A 16,488-nucleotide genomic window follows, 5' to 3' on the forward strand; every position below is an offset into this window, starting at 1 on the left:
ACATTTCTTTTTACTCCCCCCACTTGAATGGCCCCTCGTTCCACGGTGCTGTGGCCAGGTTGCTCATCCTCCCTGCAGTCCCCGTTCCTGTCCTCACAGGGAGTAAGAGCCTCGAACCTGTTGGACAAGAGCAAGGGCTGCAGCTCCTCCAACACTACCTCCTGGATCCCCGTACCTGCCTCACTCATAGTCACACCCTCCTGTCATAAAAATGACTTGGTGGACTAGATGGGAATGAGCAGAAAAATGTATTTAAAAACTATTGTTAAAATGTGCATTAATTGATTAATAGAGCCTGAATAGGAACAGACGCAAATTGGGCAAATGGGTTTGAGTGTGTGAAAATGATGGATGGGCACTCTGAAAGAAAACAGAGGGCTGGTGTTGTTACAGGGAGCCAAGTCATAAGGTTAACATTGGGACTCCTATTACAGCATCATTCATTAGTGCTATACGTAAATGTGGAAAATTTAACATTGGGACTCCCATAGCAAATGTTGAATAGGACTTTTCAATAGAGTGTGTGACCTACATAAGAAGCATTTGCTGCATCACCCTTTCTCCTTGTGGTGGTACGTCTGGTTTGTACCCTAATTAGCTCCTGTCTGAACATTTCCCATTATTTGTGCAATGTCTTATCTGTCAATTTTTCTTTGCCACTTGTCTGCTCTAGTTTCCTATCTATCTAATTGAAATTGGCTTTGTTTTTGAGCCAAGCACCTTCATCTTTGACTATTATGTTATGGTTGCTTCTTACTAGCTTCCTATCCTTACGTTAGCAACCTGCCTTCATTTCCTAGAACTAGATCCAGCACTGCCTCTGTTTAACTAAAACATATTGATCAAGTAAGTGATCCTGGACAGCCATTCTCCTTCTTTGCCATTTACATTACTTTTATCCTAGTCTATCTTTGGGACAATTGAAGTCACTCAGATTGACCCTGTACTTTTCTCTAATAAGTCCAAATATCTTTTCCTCAGTCTCCTTTCCACTATTTAGCAGTCTATAATATACTACCATTACAATAACATTTCGCTTATTGCTCTTTAACTCTGGCCAGATTCAGCTTCTCACCATCCCCTGTATTGTCACTATATTCTAGTGCTGTAATAGAATCTTTGATTAACACTGCCACCACTCTACCCCTCCTGAATATTGAGAGACCAGGAATGTTCAGCTCCCACCCCTGCCATAGTACAAACCATGTTTGTTAATGCTATTAAATGATATCCCCCAACCCCCCAGGAAATTCCACCTATAGTTCACCAATTGTATTCATAATACTTTGTGCATTTACATACATAGAACTCAAACCTGCCTCGGTCGGCTTGACAATCTTCTTTGCACTGCCACCACCTCCTCTTCCTCTTCCAGATTTAAGAAGTCACACGACACCAGGTTATAGTCCAACAGCTTTATTTGAAATCACAAGCTTTCGGAACGCTGCTCCTTCTTCAGGTGAAGTGGAGAAATGCATAAAGACACAGCTTATATAGTCAGAGAATCATGTCAGATGTTTACAGGTAACCTTTCCAACTGCCATTTATCACACCTCGGCAGAGAGATAATCACAGCAGTCAAAGGTGTGAATGGTGTCCAAACAGGTCAGTCAGGGAAACATTACATCAAATGTTTCCCTGACTGACCTGTTTGGACACCATTCACACCTTTGACTGCTGTGATTAGCTCTCTGCCGAGGTGAGATAAATGGCAGTTGGAAAGGTTACCTGTAAACATCTGACATGATTCTCTGACTATATAAGCTGTGTCTTTATGCATTTCTCCACTTCACCTGAAGAAGCAGCAGCGCTCCGAAAGCTTGTGATTTCAAATAAAGCTGTTGGACTATAACCTGGTGTCGTGTGACTTCTTACATTTGTCCGCCCCAGTCCAACTCCGGCATCTCCACACCATGTCTTCCAGATTTGATGGATGATCACCCACTTCCCTTCCTTGCTAACTTGGTCTGTGGGGTGACTACCCCAGGAATATGCATTCCTTCGCATATGTAACCGAGTACAACAGCTGCTCCTCAAGCTCAGAAATGTTGAGCTCGAACAACAGCAGTTGAAAATACATCCTGCATGTGTGGTCACCCAAGACCTCCCACATTGCATAGGTACTGCACACCGTTTTTGGCAAGATAGTGATTTAATCCCTCAAGTATAATTTTAGGCCAACTGCACCTCAAGGCTGAACTCTGTACTCGCCTGAGCTGTTGTTTAAAGACGAATTATTCACGAGTAAGCTTATGTTCGTATTATCTTAAACTACACAATAGTCCAACACTATAACACTCAAATAAGAAACATAAGAAGTAGGAGCAGGAGTAGGCCATACGGCCACTCGGGCCTGCTCCGCCATTCAATAGGATCATGGCTGATCCGAACCTAGACTCACGTCCACTTCCCTGCCCGCTCCCCATAACCCTTAATTCCCTTATCAGCTAGGAAACTGTCTATCTCCGTTTTAAATTTATTTAATGTCGCAGCTTCCACAGCTCTGAGGTAGCAAATTCCATAGATTTACTACCCTGAGTGAAGAAGTTTCTCCTCATCTCAGTTTTGAAACGGCAGCCCCTTATTCTAAGATTATGCCCCCTAGTTCTAGTCTCGCCCATCAGCGGAAACATCCTCCCCGCATCCACCCGATCAAGCCCCCTCACAATCTTATATGTTTCGATAAGATCGCCTCTCATTCTTCTGAATTCCAATGAGTAGAGGCCCAACCTACTCAACCTTTCCTCATATGTCAACCCCCTCATCTCTGGAATCAACCGAGTGAACCTTCTCTGAACTGCCTCGAGAGCAAGTATATCTTTTCTTAAATATGGAAACCAAAACTGTACGCAGTATTCCAGGTGTGGCCTCACCAGTACCCTGTATAACTGAAGCAAGACTTCCCTGCTTTTATACTCCATCCCCCTTGCAATAAAAACCAAGATTCCATTGGCCTTCCTGATCACCTGCTGTACCTGCATACTAACCTTCTGTGTTTCATGCACCAGGACCCCCAGATCCCTTTTGTACTGTAGGCTCATAGGTAAGGCACCAAATGCACAAGTTTAAACAGTTCCTGTATTAACAGTTAAAGTGAAGTAAATTAAAGACAAAATGCAATAAAGTAAATAAATAAAATTTTTTGTATTTATTGCCCCAATCATTGTCGCTGAGGTTAAACTCTACACTCTCCTGACTTTTTGCACTCTACTCAGCATATGCACGTCAACAGTACATCAAAAACAGGATGTATTTAGCAGAAATACTGATTTCCATTGTGTCACATTGTCATGGTAAACTTGACTGAAGTTAAAAGTGACCAAATGTACCAACAAGCTTTGAGGCAAGAGACTGCTTGGCTAAAACATAATGGCCCAGAAATTCCGTTCCCTACGCGTGTGTACTCACCCGTAGGGCCAACGGAAGTACCGGTTTTAGGCATGCACTGCGCATGCGTTGGAAACCGGAACTTCGGTTCTGTGAAGAAAGGGCTCGACAGGACAAACGCCTGCGTCTGATAGGCAGGGCGTACGGCTGAAACTTCTGTTTTTTTTCCACAGTTGCTTCAGTCCAGGTAAATCTAAAACAGCTGCGCCTAGAAAAGCAGGCACAAGCAAGGCCTGCCTTTACCAGGCTAAGAGTTTAAAATTTTTCCACTGATTTATCATTTTAAAATACTTTAGAGAAAGGGATATTTATTTTTAGCCCCGTTAAAAACTTTAATTATTTTTTTCAAAAATTTAAATTTTTGTTTAAAAGAGTTAATTTATGTAAGTTATAGTCATTTTAAAAATGTGATTTAAAAAAAAAATTATTTGAAGTTTTACTTATGTTTTGGGGCTGATCTCTATTCATAGATTTGACAGGTCTTCCTGTCAAATCTATGAATGGAGATTCCCTGCTCGGATTGGCTCCCCATGGCCCACGTGATCCCAGGGACGCTGCGAACTACATGCGCCCCTGGGATACGTGCGTCCTGCACACCGGCAGTTTGAAGAGGCACATCAACGGAATTCTGCACCTTCCGGGAGCCCTCTGCTCCAGGCGCAGATTGTTCCAAATCGCAGCCCTCCGTCCGCGGGAGGGCTGCAAATGGAATTTCTGGGCCAATGTGTTGGCACTTTTCCTTCAAAGTATAAGCTTTTGAAAATTCTGAGAGTCAACACCTGCAGATGTGAAAAACAATGACTCTCTTTGGATGTCGGGCCTTACGTCAAAACAGAGGGGCGGGGAGGGAGGGAGGAAACAACATTTTCCAGAGTTTGGGACATGAATGCTGTGGGCCAGTTGCCAGGTTTTGGGTGGGCCAGTTGCCAGGTTTTGGGTTATAAGTGTTATTGGACACTGGCATTCGGTGCCAGTTAAAGTTAGTCATATGTCTATCATAGTTGAATTGACCTCTCATCTGGTGAATAGTATGTATGTAGTTTTGCTTATAATTAACTGAGCTTAAAGTAAATGATTTTAGATGCTCGCTTATGATAAGTACATGAATTGAGTACAGTTTGTATTCTGGTAATTACTTGTAACCTCTAGTTGATTTTTTAAGTAAAAGAAGTTTCACAGATTCATTGGGTTTTGTGTTGTCTGTTCCACGAGTCTGAACTCTATAAACTGTCAGACAATCAAAGCGTCTTACAATTGAGAAAAAATGAAAATATTTCCATCAAGCTGCCATCACAATTCTCAACGGGAAAGTCTTCAGAAAGATAAGAAAGAAAACTTGCATTTATATAGTACTTTTCATGACCTCAGGAAGTCCTAAAGCACTGTATAGCCATTGGTGTAGTTTTGAAGTGTAGTCACTGTTATAATAGTCATACAGCACGGATAGAGGCCCTTCGGCCCATCGTGTCCGCGCCGGCCATCAAGCCCTGTCTAATCTAATCCCATATTCCAGCATTTGGTCCGTAGCCTTGTATGCTATGGCATTTCAAGTGCTCATCCAAATGCTTCTTAAATGTTGTGAGGGTTCCTGCCTCCACAACCCTTTCAGGCAATGAGTTCCAGACTCCAACCACCCTCTGGGTGAAAAAGTTCTTTCTCAAATCCCCTCTAAACCTCCCGCCCTTTACCTTGAATCTATGACCCCTAGTTATTGACCCTTCTACTAAGGGAAAAAGCTCCTCAGTATCCATCCTATCTATGCCCCTCATAATTTTGTACACCTCAATCATGTCCCCCCTCAGCCTCCCTCTGCTCCAAGGAAAACAAACCCAATCTGCCCAGTCTCTCTTCATAGCTGAAGCGCTCCAGCCCTGGTAACATCCTGGTGAATCTCCTCTGCACCCTCTCCAAAGCGTTCACATCCTTCCTGTAGTGTGGCGACCAGAACTGCACACAGTATTCCAGCTGTGGCCTAACCAGTGTTTTATACAGCTCCATCATAACCTCCTTGCTCTTATATTCTATGCCTCGGCTAATGAAGGCAAGTATCCCATATGCCTTTTTTACCACCTTATCCACCTGTTCCGCCGCCTCCAGGGATCTGTGTACTTGCACACCCAGATCCCTCTGACCCTCCGTCTTGCCTAGGGTCTTACCATTCATTGTGTATTCCCTTGCCTTGTTAGTCCCCCCAAAGTGCATCACCTCGCACTTTTCCGGGTTAAATTCCATTTGCCACTGTTCCGCCCATCTGACCAACCCATCTATATCGTCCTGCAGACCGAGGCTACCCTCCTCGCTATTTACCACCCTACCAATTTTTGTATCATCTGCGAACATACTGATCATACCTTTTACATTCATATCCAAGTCATTAATGTAGACCACAAACAGCAAGGGACCCCGCACCGATCCCTGTGGTACCCCACTGGCCACAGGCTTCCAGTCACAAAAACAACCTTCGACCATCACCCTCTGCCTTCTGCCACTAAGCCAGTTGGAAATGCAGCAGCATAGCAAGGTCCCACCAACAGTAATGTGATAATGACCAGATAATGTTTTTTTGTGATGTTGGTTGAGGGATAAATGTTGGCTAGGACACTGGGGAGAACTCCCCTGCTCTTCAAAATAGTGCAATGGGGTCTTGTGTTCACCCGAGGGGGGCAGACAGGGCCTCGGTTTAACGCCCCATCTGAAAGAGGACACCTCCGACAGTGCAGCACTCCTTCACTATTGAACTGGAGTGTCAGCCTAGATTTTGTGCTCCAGTCTCTGGAGTGGGACTTGAACCCACAACCTTCTGACTCAGAGGCAGGAGTTCTATCACAGCTGACACTGATAGCAGATGAAATGAGAGGACATTGGTTTTAATGTCACTAGTATTGCATCCATTTCAAATAACAGAAGGACAAAAACTAGTTGATAGCCAAATGGTGACTAATTTGTTCAGAGACTATAGAGGGTCTACTGAATGATCCTTACCTCCCCACAAAAAGCTATAATAATTATGTCTAAAACTATGTCTAAAACATTATCCTTTAGATTATTAGATATAAAAAAATACCTGATTGGATGTTTTTGTAAACCAGGCAGACTTTCCCATTCCCGTTGCAACCATCCAGCTCAAATATTCGACTCTGTGAATTAAAATGGGGCTTCTCCAAAGGTTCTTCGTTACCTTTAAAAAATGGTCAAATAATAGAGTAAAGCCCCACAAATAGCATTATTCCAGATCTTATTTCAACTGCAGTTCCATATGACCAATTGCTATTTATTGCAAATGTAGCTTAATTATGGAGATTCATTTCTATTCAACAGCAAACACGCGACCTCTTCCACCTAGAAGGACAAGGGCAGCAGGCGCATGGGAACACCACTACCTCCAAATTCCTCTCCAAGTCACACACCATCCTGGCTTGGAAATATATCGCCGTTCCTTCATCGTCGCTGGGTCAAAATCCTGGAACTCCCTCCCTAACAGCACTGTGGAAGTATCTTCACCACACGGACTGCAACGGTTCAAGAAGGCGGCTCACCACCACCTTCAAGGGCAACTATGGATGGGCAATAAATGCTAGCTTTGCCAACAATGCCCACATCTCAAACAAAATTTTAAAAAATTCAGTTAGAAAGATACTGAAGCAGAAATTCCAGTCTCTACGGGTGTGTACTCACCCGTAGGGCCAACGGAAATGCCGGTTTTAGGCATGCACTGCGCATGCGCTGGAAACCGGCATTTCCGATCTGTCAAGAAAGCTCTCGACAGATCCTCCGGCTGCGCTGGAGCAGGGCCTCTGCGGGTGGAGAGTTCCGTTTTTTTTTAAAGAGACCCTCCGCCTGTAGAAAACACTTACAATTCTTGTGCCTGGTAAAGTTGAAAAAAGTAAAAAAAAAAAAAAATTTCCACTGATTTATCATTTAAAAATACTTAAAGGCAAGATTATTTTTAGCCCCGTTAAAAACTATTTTTTTTTCCAAAAAATAAAATTTGGTTTAAAATAATTAATTTATGTAAAGTCATTTTAAAATTGTGATGTTTTTTATTTATTTAAAGTTTTACTATATGTTTTTGGGGGTGATCTCTATTCATATATTTGACAGGTTCCTGTCAAATGTATGAATGGAGGTTCCCTTCTCCGATTGGCTCTCCATGGCCCACGTGATCCCAGGGACGCTGCGAACCGCCTGTGCCTCTGGGATATGTGAGCCCTGTGCACCGGCAGTTTGGAGAGACCCAGCAATGGAACTCTGCACCTCCCGGGAGCCCTCCGGTCCAGGCGCAGATTTTTCCAGATCGCAGCCCTCCGCACGGAATTTCTGGGCCAATATTTCTCACAAAAAGGACAGAAGACAGAATGACCTTGAACAACTTGTCAATCAGCCAACTAATATCCGAGATTGGTCAAATAATCTCCAAGGTGGTTTGTTTACCTCCAATCCGAGCTCTTACGCTGGATCTATTCTCATTACTGGGCGCCACTGACCAGTCTTCTATATAACTCTTCTAGAATACCCTGCAACAAATCACACTATAAACCAGACCTTTCTGGCTTGTCATAATAGCATAGAAATTACTGCTGGCAATATTAGCAATGAAAGTTTAATATAATTGTACAACATTCCTCTGTCCACTATTTTAAATAAATAAAGACATTAGCCTATTTAAAATAAATTGGTCAACCGATTTGGGCTGCTCAGAGATTGGTGTCATCCTTGAAGGAGAGATCACAAGAGGTTTCATATCTAGGAGAAATACTCCATCAGTGGTATGCTGACAGCTGCAGAGATTGTGGCTTTAGTTTTAAATTCCAACAACTGTTGAGGACAAGAAGCCGACAGTGATGGGATTATGGCTATACTGTACCACATCCTTACTAAATACAGACTATTGAGCATGTTGACCAGTATGAAAAAAATTGAATATAGATCCAATTAAAAACTGTTCCAACCTGAAAGGTATTGTTCTCAGGGTTTCTTTTGTGTTTTTTGCTTCCCCAGGAGATAGCATTACTAACAACTAGGGAGGGTGGTGCACAACGTTGCACCATCTAACTGATAAAGGATCATTGCTGATCCTTTCTCACCCTTCAGTTGTATGTTTGAGAGCTGAAATATATAGCAGGAACAGCTGATGGATTGATGTTTCCGACCATTTCTGAACAACACAGTTGATTCTAATGTATAGTACTGGTAGCACTGTTTCTCAGGTGTGCTTTGGATACAATACTTGTTTAATATTTTTTTCTGGGCTTGCGCGAATAACAATATACAAAGAAACCAATAACGAATCCATTAGGACAAGGCGTGGAAGAATGTGGGTTTTTGACTCCACACAAGAGGAAGCTCCTGATTTCAATTGGGCTTCAGCCAGAGACAGACGGAGATGCAATTAATTTCCTACAGGGAGGAAAAGAAGGGACCTGGCATGTTAGAGGGCATAAAAGGGAGGGTAAATAATTGGGTCAACTTCGTATTCCTAAGCAATTGTTAGTGGCTGGTCACAAAGCAGCATTTGTAGAGGTCCAGGAACAGGTTGCTCGCCTGCTCTGTCTGTCTAGGAATCCTGTGTAGTGTCAGGGGAAATAAAAGTGTAGGTACATAGTTACAAATGGGAAGGAAGGAGAGATACAAGAAACACATGAACATATCTATGATTTTTGTTGACGATATTTGTGTCCTTTGAATTAATTTCCAGTGGTACAAACCATGGTAATGAAGAAAATGAATTCAATAAAACTTTAATATTAATCTGTTCACTAGTGTGTAGTACATGATCCTGAAAAACCTCCCATATTACCATCTCTAATTTCCATGCAATAATGGTAAACCAGTTCCGCAGCACTAAGGAATAATTTTACCAGAATTATTTTGAAACTGTCAGGTCTATCTATATGCAGTTGCCTTGAAAAAGTGTGAAATTTACATTCCCATTACAATCATTTCAGTTTGACCAGCTGAAAGTTTTTTTTTTAGTAGTTCTCTAAATTGTGCCTTTCTGATATTTACTAGAATAGACTGAGGGGTTACTGGCTTTACACAAAAATGTGGAAGTGTAAATCTTAGAGGCTTGTAGTGGAGATAGAGTGAAATAGTATTCCATACTTTAAGGTGTTCATGTGGAAATAGACTATGTGGAGTCATATGCTATTAAAAGGGATAAACAAAGGCCAGGGAGTATACTGTTGCTCAAAGAATTCCCTATTCTATAGACCCACCACCACTTGTATTTATATAGCGCCTTCAACGTAGTAAAACGTCCCAAGGCGTTGCACAGAAGTATTTTAAGACAAAAAATTTCACATAAGGATAAATTAGGGCAGGTGACCAAAATTTGGGTCCAAGAGGTAGGTTTTAAGGAGTGTCTTAAAGGAGGAAAGAGGGGTAGTGAGGTGGAGAGGTTTAGGCAGGGAATTCCAGAGCTTAGGTCCTAGGCAACAGAAGGCACGGCCACCAAAGGTAGAGCGATTATAATCAGGGATGCTCAAGAGGCCAGAATTAGAGGAGCGCGGATATCTCGGGCGGGGGGGGGGGGGGCGTTGTGGGGCTGAAGGGGATTACAAAAGTAGGAAGGGGCCAGTCCATGGAGGGATTTGAAAACAAGGGTGAGAATTTTGAAATCAAGGTGCTGCTTGACCAGGAGCCAATATAGGTCAGCGAGCACAGGGTGAACGGGAGTTGGTGCGAGTTAGGACACGGACAGCCGAGTTTTGGATGACCTCAAGTTTACGTAGGGTGGAATGTGGGAGGCCAGCCAGGAGTGCATTGGAATAGTCAAGTCTAGAGGTAACAAAGGCATGGATGAGGGTTTCAGCAGCGGATGAGCTGAGGCAAGGGCGCAGACAGGCGATGTTACGGAGGTGGAAGTAGGTGGTCTTTATTATGCTGCGGATGTGTGGTCGGAAGCTCATTTCAGGGTCAAATATGACACCAAGGTTGCGAACAATGTGGTTCAGCCTCAGACAGATGTTAGGGAGAGGGATTGAGTCAGTAACTAGGGAACAGAGTTTGTGGCAGGGACCAAAAACAATGGTTTTGGTCTTCCCAATATTTAATTGGAGAAAATTTTTGCTCATCCAGAACTGTATGTCGGACAAGCAGTCTGACAATTTAGACACCGTGGAGGAGTCGAGGTAAGAAGTAGTGAGGTAGAGTTGGGTGTCATCAGCGTACATGTGGAAACTGACGCTGTGTTTTCAGATGATGCCGCCAAGGGGCAACATGTAGATGAGAAATAGGAGGGGGCCAAGGATAGAACCTTGGGGGACACCAGAAGTAACGATGCGGGAGCGGGAAGAGAAGCCGTTGCAGGCGATTCTCTGGTTACGATTAGATAGATAAGAATGGAACCAGGCGAGTGCAGTCCCACCCAGCTGGACGACGGTGGAGAGGCGTTGGAGAAGGATGAAGTGGTCAACCATGTTAAAGGCTGCAGACAAGTCAAGAAGGACGAGGAGGGATAGTTAACTTTTGTCACAGTCACAAAGGATTCATTATCGTAGAGTAGCTCCACAGGAAACAGTGGTCATCGTGATTTTAGACTGACCAGACAGCTGCTCTGGAGCAATGAGATCCTGGGAAACATATTACTGACTAGCTACTTTGGATCAAAATGGTTTCTAAATAGATCTCTGTGTTGCTCTCTACTGCAGCTATTTAAACCTGAAGATTCAAATTTCAAACAAACACTATTTTACTTATTGGGCCACTACTTTTCAGGACTGTACCTTCATCATCTGTATCATTTTCTAGGTCAGCCAGAGTAGGTGCATTAGGCAGGCTGTAAATGGATGTTGTACCCAGTCGACAAAGCGTTGAAATGCTGTTGATTATCATCGTTCCCAACTGCATGGTATTGCCTAAGATAGAAATACTACTTTATTACAGCATATGCACATTTTCAGCACTCTCTACAGCTATATTAAAAATCTTACATCTGTGTGCCGTCGATCTTTTCCATTATCCATTCCTATGTCCAAATTTATAATGGAAACTGCCTACGTAAACTTGTCACATTATAATTACACTCTCCTGCGAGTGGAGATACTGAAATGCTACCACTGGCAGGAGAATGTAATTACTGTATGACAAGTTTACATGGGCAGTTTACATTGGCAGTTTACATTATAAATCTGGACATCGGAATTTATAATCGATATATAAAAATAAGGACAGAATGTATGACATTAAAAAGAGGAATTAATTATTGCTGCATGCCCTGGAAGAATTATCCCACCCTCTAACTCCACTTCATCTTAATACTACACAGGACTCCTGTGTGAAATGTCACAGATTGACTAGTACAAATGGAAAATAATTTGACCCATATAAATGCATAACTTAAGCTCAATCGTCTTACCATCAAACTTTATACTCCAGGTCATCAAAAAACCATCGGTCATTAAGTAAAAATTTCTCAGATCCTCTGGGAGTAAACAGCAGTTCTTCTGCAAGCATAAACAGCTGAATATTTCAGGTACAAGTTTAGGACTAAATTAAACAAACAGTCCTAAACCAAGTGTTTCCTTATCATCTGAAGCATTTATAGAACAATATACAGTATTAGACTTTAAGTTGCCAGCAGAAATAGACTAAATGCCACTGATAAATAGCTGAACAAGCAGATCTCTCATTGCTGCTCATGGTAAGTTGAAGGATACATTATTTTGTGACAAAAGTATCGTCATATAATGCACAATGTATTATTTCAGGGCCACCAAAGTCGTCAATAATTCTGTTTTATTGCATGGTATTCTATGATTGTTATGGGGGATCAATTTCGGTGATTCCTTCCATTTTTTGTGTAAACTGTAAACCAATGGCCTTTTTAAAAGTCTTTTATCCTTTTCAACTAAGGAGAAATAGTATGGCGTACTAGGGTGGAGTAGCGGGGTACTTGATGGGGCTTAGGAACACTGGGCTTTGAGAGCATAGGCGGTAGGGTCCTGTGGTTTGGCAGAATTTGGCCCTCCATTCACCATGATATTTCTGCAGCTAACGATCTACTCAATCACACCCTCACTTCCACCTATGATGCCCTTGTCCCCATTAAAACCATTACTATCTCTCACCCTGGTAGTTACCCCTGGTACGACCCTCATCTCCGCTCCCTTAAGTCCAGGGGCTTAGACTTGAACGTTCATGGTGAACAACTGGTCTAGCCATTCATCGCCAGATCTGGCTGGACCACATAAAGCACTATCGGGTCCTACTCTCTTCCGCCAAAACTACTCACTATTCCAAGATTATCCTGGGATGCAAACATAACCCCTGGCTTCTCTTCTCCACTACAAACCGTCTTCTTAAATGCCTTTCCTCTGCCTCCTCCAACAAGTGCAAGGAGCTCATGGACTTTAAGAGTTACTAAGATTGAGACCATCCGTTCAGTTGTCTCTGCCACTTCCCTCCCCTTCTAGTCCAGCAAGCCAAACTATCCCCAAGCTTCCCCCATGCCCTAGACCTGAACTCTCATCTTTCTCCAATTTCTCTCCGAACTCCCCTCATGCCCTCTCTGAGCTCATCTTGTCCATGAGACCCACCTCCTGCTCCCTCGACCCTATTCCCACTAAACTGCTGACCACCCAACTTCCCTTCCTGGGCCACATGTTAGCTGATATTAACTGTTCTCTCTCCTCAGGTACTGTCCCCCGCCCCTTCAAATCTTCCGTCATCACCCCCATAAAAAACGCGCCCTTGACCCCTCTGTCCTTGCAAATTATCACCCCCATCTCCAAACTCCCTTTCCACTCCAAAGTCCTTGAACGCGCTTTCAACTCCCAAATCCATGCCCATCTTTCCCGCAACTCCATGTTTGAACCCGTCCAATCAGGTTTCCGCCCTTTTACAGTACTGAAACGGCTCTCATCAAAGACACAAATTACATCCTATGTGACTGTGGTAAACCATCCCTACCCATCCATCTCAACCTGTTTGCAGCCTTTGACAGTTGGACACACCATCCTCCTCCAACTCCTCCGTCATCCAGCTGGGTGGGATTGCTGTTGCCTGGCTCCGTTCTTATCTGTCCAGTCAGAACCAGAAAATCACCTGCAATGGATTCTCATCGCTCCTGCATGGTTACCTCGAGTCCTCCAAGGAGCTATCCTTGGCCCCCCCACCTATTTCTAATCTACATGCTGCCCCTCGGCGACATCATCCCCATCTCTATAAACTTCTCCAGCCCTACAACCCTCTGGAGATCTTGTGCTCCTCCAATTCTGGCCTCTTGCACATCCCTGATTTTAATCTGGGACCTAAGTTCAGGAATACCCTCCCTAAACCACTCAGCCTCTAAAGCTCACTCTCCTCCCTTAAGACACTCCTTAAAATCTACCTCTGTGCAAGTTTTTGGTCACGTGTCCCAATATCTCTATGTAACTCGTTGTCAAATTCTGTTTCATAATGCTCCTGTGAAGCACCTTGAGAAGTTTGACTATGTTAAAGGTGCTATATAAATGCAAGTTGTTGCTGGTTGTCCTGAGGCTTTACAGAATTGGTATGGGTATTTTGGGGTGTAGCAGCACTGGGGAACGGGCGGGGTGTGGTCTTCGGATCACTGGGCTGATATAAACTCTTGCTTCGCCATGTGAATTATAATTTCCTACATTACAACAGTGACTACACTCCAAAAGTACTTCATTGGCTGTAAAGCGCTTTGAGACATCCGGTGGTTATAAAAGGCGCTATATAAATGCAAGTCTTTTTCTCTTCTTTTGAATTAATTTATTTTCCAAAAACAGTGCTTTGAAACCCCAACAGTAAACACATGGCTACTTTAACAAATTGAAAACATAAGCAATCCACATACATTGTTTTTGTATCAAAGATTACTTCATAAACTATACTTCATATACTACTTCAAATAGTCATGTTTTAATGCTGTTCCCATGTGGGTGCTGGAGTGTGGAAGAGAGGAAAGGGAGTGATTCATGTCTCTTATGAAAGAATTTGTTAAGAATTATCCCGAGTCAGTGAAACAAGTGTATTTTGACTGGGACCTGGAAAATAAATTACCCACAGCAGTTATATAAACAAATATTTATGTAAATGACAAACAAGAATAATTATTAGTCTCTGTTGTTCTGAGTCTGTTTGAGGTGTTTGCGTGGGTTTCCTCCGGGTGCTCCGGTTTCCTCCCACAGTCCAAAGATGTGCGGGTTAGGTTGATTGGCCATGATAAATTGACCCTTAGTGTTAGGGGGATTAAATACGTGGGGTTACGGGGATAGGGTGGGATATGTGTTGGTGTAGGGGTTACGGGGATTGGGTGGGATATGTGTCGGTGCAGGCTCGATGGGCCGAAATGGCCTCTATCTGCACTGTGGGGTTTCTGTGATTCTGTGAAATTCACCCTCGTTTCAAAGCATTTGGAAAAACAAATACCGTTATAGCCTGAGCAAAGACACGTTTTGACTTCTGCACTGAGTCGAATAAGTTTTTTATAAAATAAAATGTTTTTGAATTCTCACAGCAAAGATCTTGAAGCACAACTGTCTTTCTGTGAGCTAGCCTGGGTCTCTGAAATAATAATTATGCAGTTGACAATGATTTTGAATTGAAACTCTCTCAAGAAAAATATTGTAAAATCTTCCAGTTAGTTTTCAGATAATTTAGAAAAACCAAGAAATTCAAACTCTGTAGCACTTTCAAACTGCATGAAAAAAAGTACTTCCACTTGCGTAGAGAAAATCATGTTGATGCTTTCTGGGAAATTCTCCACATTGTGTATACACACACACACAAAATACTAGAAATTGTAGGCACAGGCGTAGTTGGTAATTCGTTTTAACTGGCAATGCCATATCTCTGGCAAGAGTATGAACTCCAAGCCCAGGCTTTTGAAGGAGGCCATGGCCTCCAAGTAAAAACATTATTAAAAGTACTCAGAGGCACATAAGAATCATATTATTGTACTATATGCAACTTTTTGTTTTTGTTATGTTAAACACCTGATTTTATGTACTTCTTGCAATTTAGTATACTGTATTCGCTGCTCACGATGCAGTCATTAGCAGATCTCCTGGGATATTGCACATTGGATGATACATTTCTATAATGGCAGCATTTCATACAATAATGAAATAAAGAAAGACTTGCATTTATATAGTGCCTTTCATGACCACCGGGCATCTCAAAGTGCTTTAAAGCCAATGAAGTACTTTTGAAGTGGAGTCACTGTTGTAATGTAGGAAACACGGCAGCCAATTTGCACATAGCAAAGTCCCACAAACAGCAATGTGATAATGACCAGATAATCTGTTTTCGTTGAGGGATAACTAGCCAGGACACCAGGGATAACTCCCCTGCTCCTCTTCGAAATAGTGCCATGGGATCTTTTACGTCCACTTGAGAGAGCAGAAAGGGCCTTGGTTTAACGTCTCATCCGAAAGACACCTCCAACAGTGCAGCACTCCCTCAGCACTGCACTGGAGTGTCAGCCTAACTTTATGTGCTCGAGTCCCTAGAATGGGACTTGAACCCACAACCTTCTGACTCAGAGGCGAGAGTGCTACCCACTGAGCCACAGCTGACACAATTGCACAATATATTATTCTGTTGCAAAGGTAGAGTTGTATTTAAGGTGGATTGTCCCTTTGATTACCAGAAGTAAACACTGAAATCAGTTTAATTGCTGTTTGGGCAGTGAACTTTGCAGGTTGGAATGTGCTTTGTTGCTTTCAGGTTGCAGCTGAGCAGCACTCTGCATTTTAAGACATTACGCTGCAAAAAAATATAACATTTGCGCACAGTGATGTACCTTTTTCTTATCATACTGACGGGATGAGATGTTTTACAAGGACAGGAACATTATCGCATGTAAAACAGAATTGTCTCAATTTTCTGATTAGGTTCAAGATATAGGAAGAAAATCTGTTGAGAGTCGGGTAGGAGTGACAAACCTTATGATTTATTTCAAAACAATACTTTTTGTGTTAGTTTGTCTCAATAAGAAATTTGGTTTACTAGCAGGGCAGCCTATGAAGTGCCCAGGAACTCCGGTTTGATTTACAAGAACAGTAAAATTTAAAAAAATGAAAACTAAAATCACTGGAACTCCAGCCTTGAAGCCCTTGCAAGTTGTCCAACAAGCTCAATGTGATCACC

General features: G+C 42.7%; 1 protein-coding gene across 2 annotated transcripts in view; it reads right to left on the reverse strand.

Annotated features, from left to right (window-relative positions):
- tpgs2 (tubulin polyglutamylase complex subunit 2) overlaps positions 1–16,488 on the reverse strand; it is a 53,037-nt gene that overhangs the window by 30,796 nt on the left and 5,753 nt on the right. For both annotated transcript variants that reach the window (XM_085973969.1, XM_085973975.1), the window contains exons 3-5: positions 11,744–11,831; positions 11,112–11,243; positions 6,452–6,565 (exon numbers count right to left, since the gene is read on the reverse strand). In XM_085973969.1, the coding sequence (XP_085830095.1) occupies positions 6,452–6,565; positions 11,112–11,243; positions 11,744–11,831 (334 nt within the window). The remainder of the gene's footprint in view (positions 1–6,451; positions 6,566–11,111; positions 11,244–11,743; positions 11,832–16,488) is intronic.

This window comes from Somniosus microcephalus, chromosome 2 (genome assembly GCF_052327205.1).
Source record: "Somniosus microcephalus isolate GS21.2 chromosome 2, FLI_Smic_1.0, whole genome shotgun sequence".
Lineage (NCBI taxonomy): Eukaryota > Metazoa > Chordata > Chondrichthyes > Squaliformes > Somniosidae > Somniosus > Somniosus microcephalus.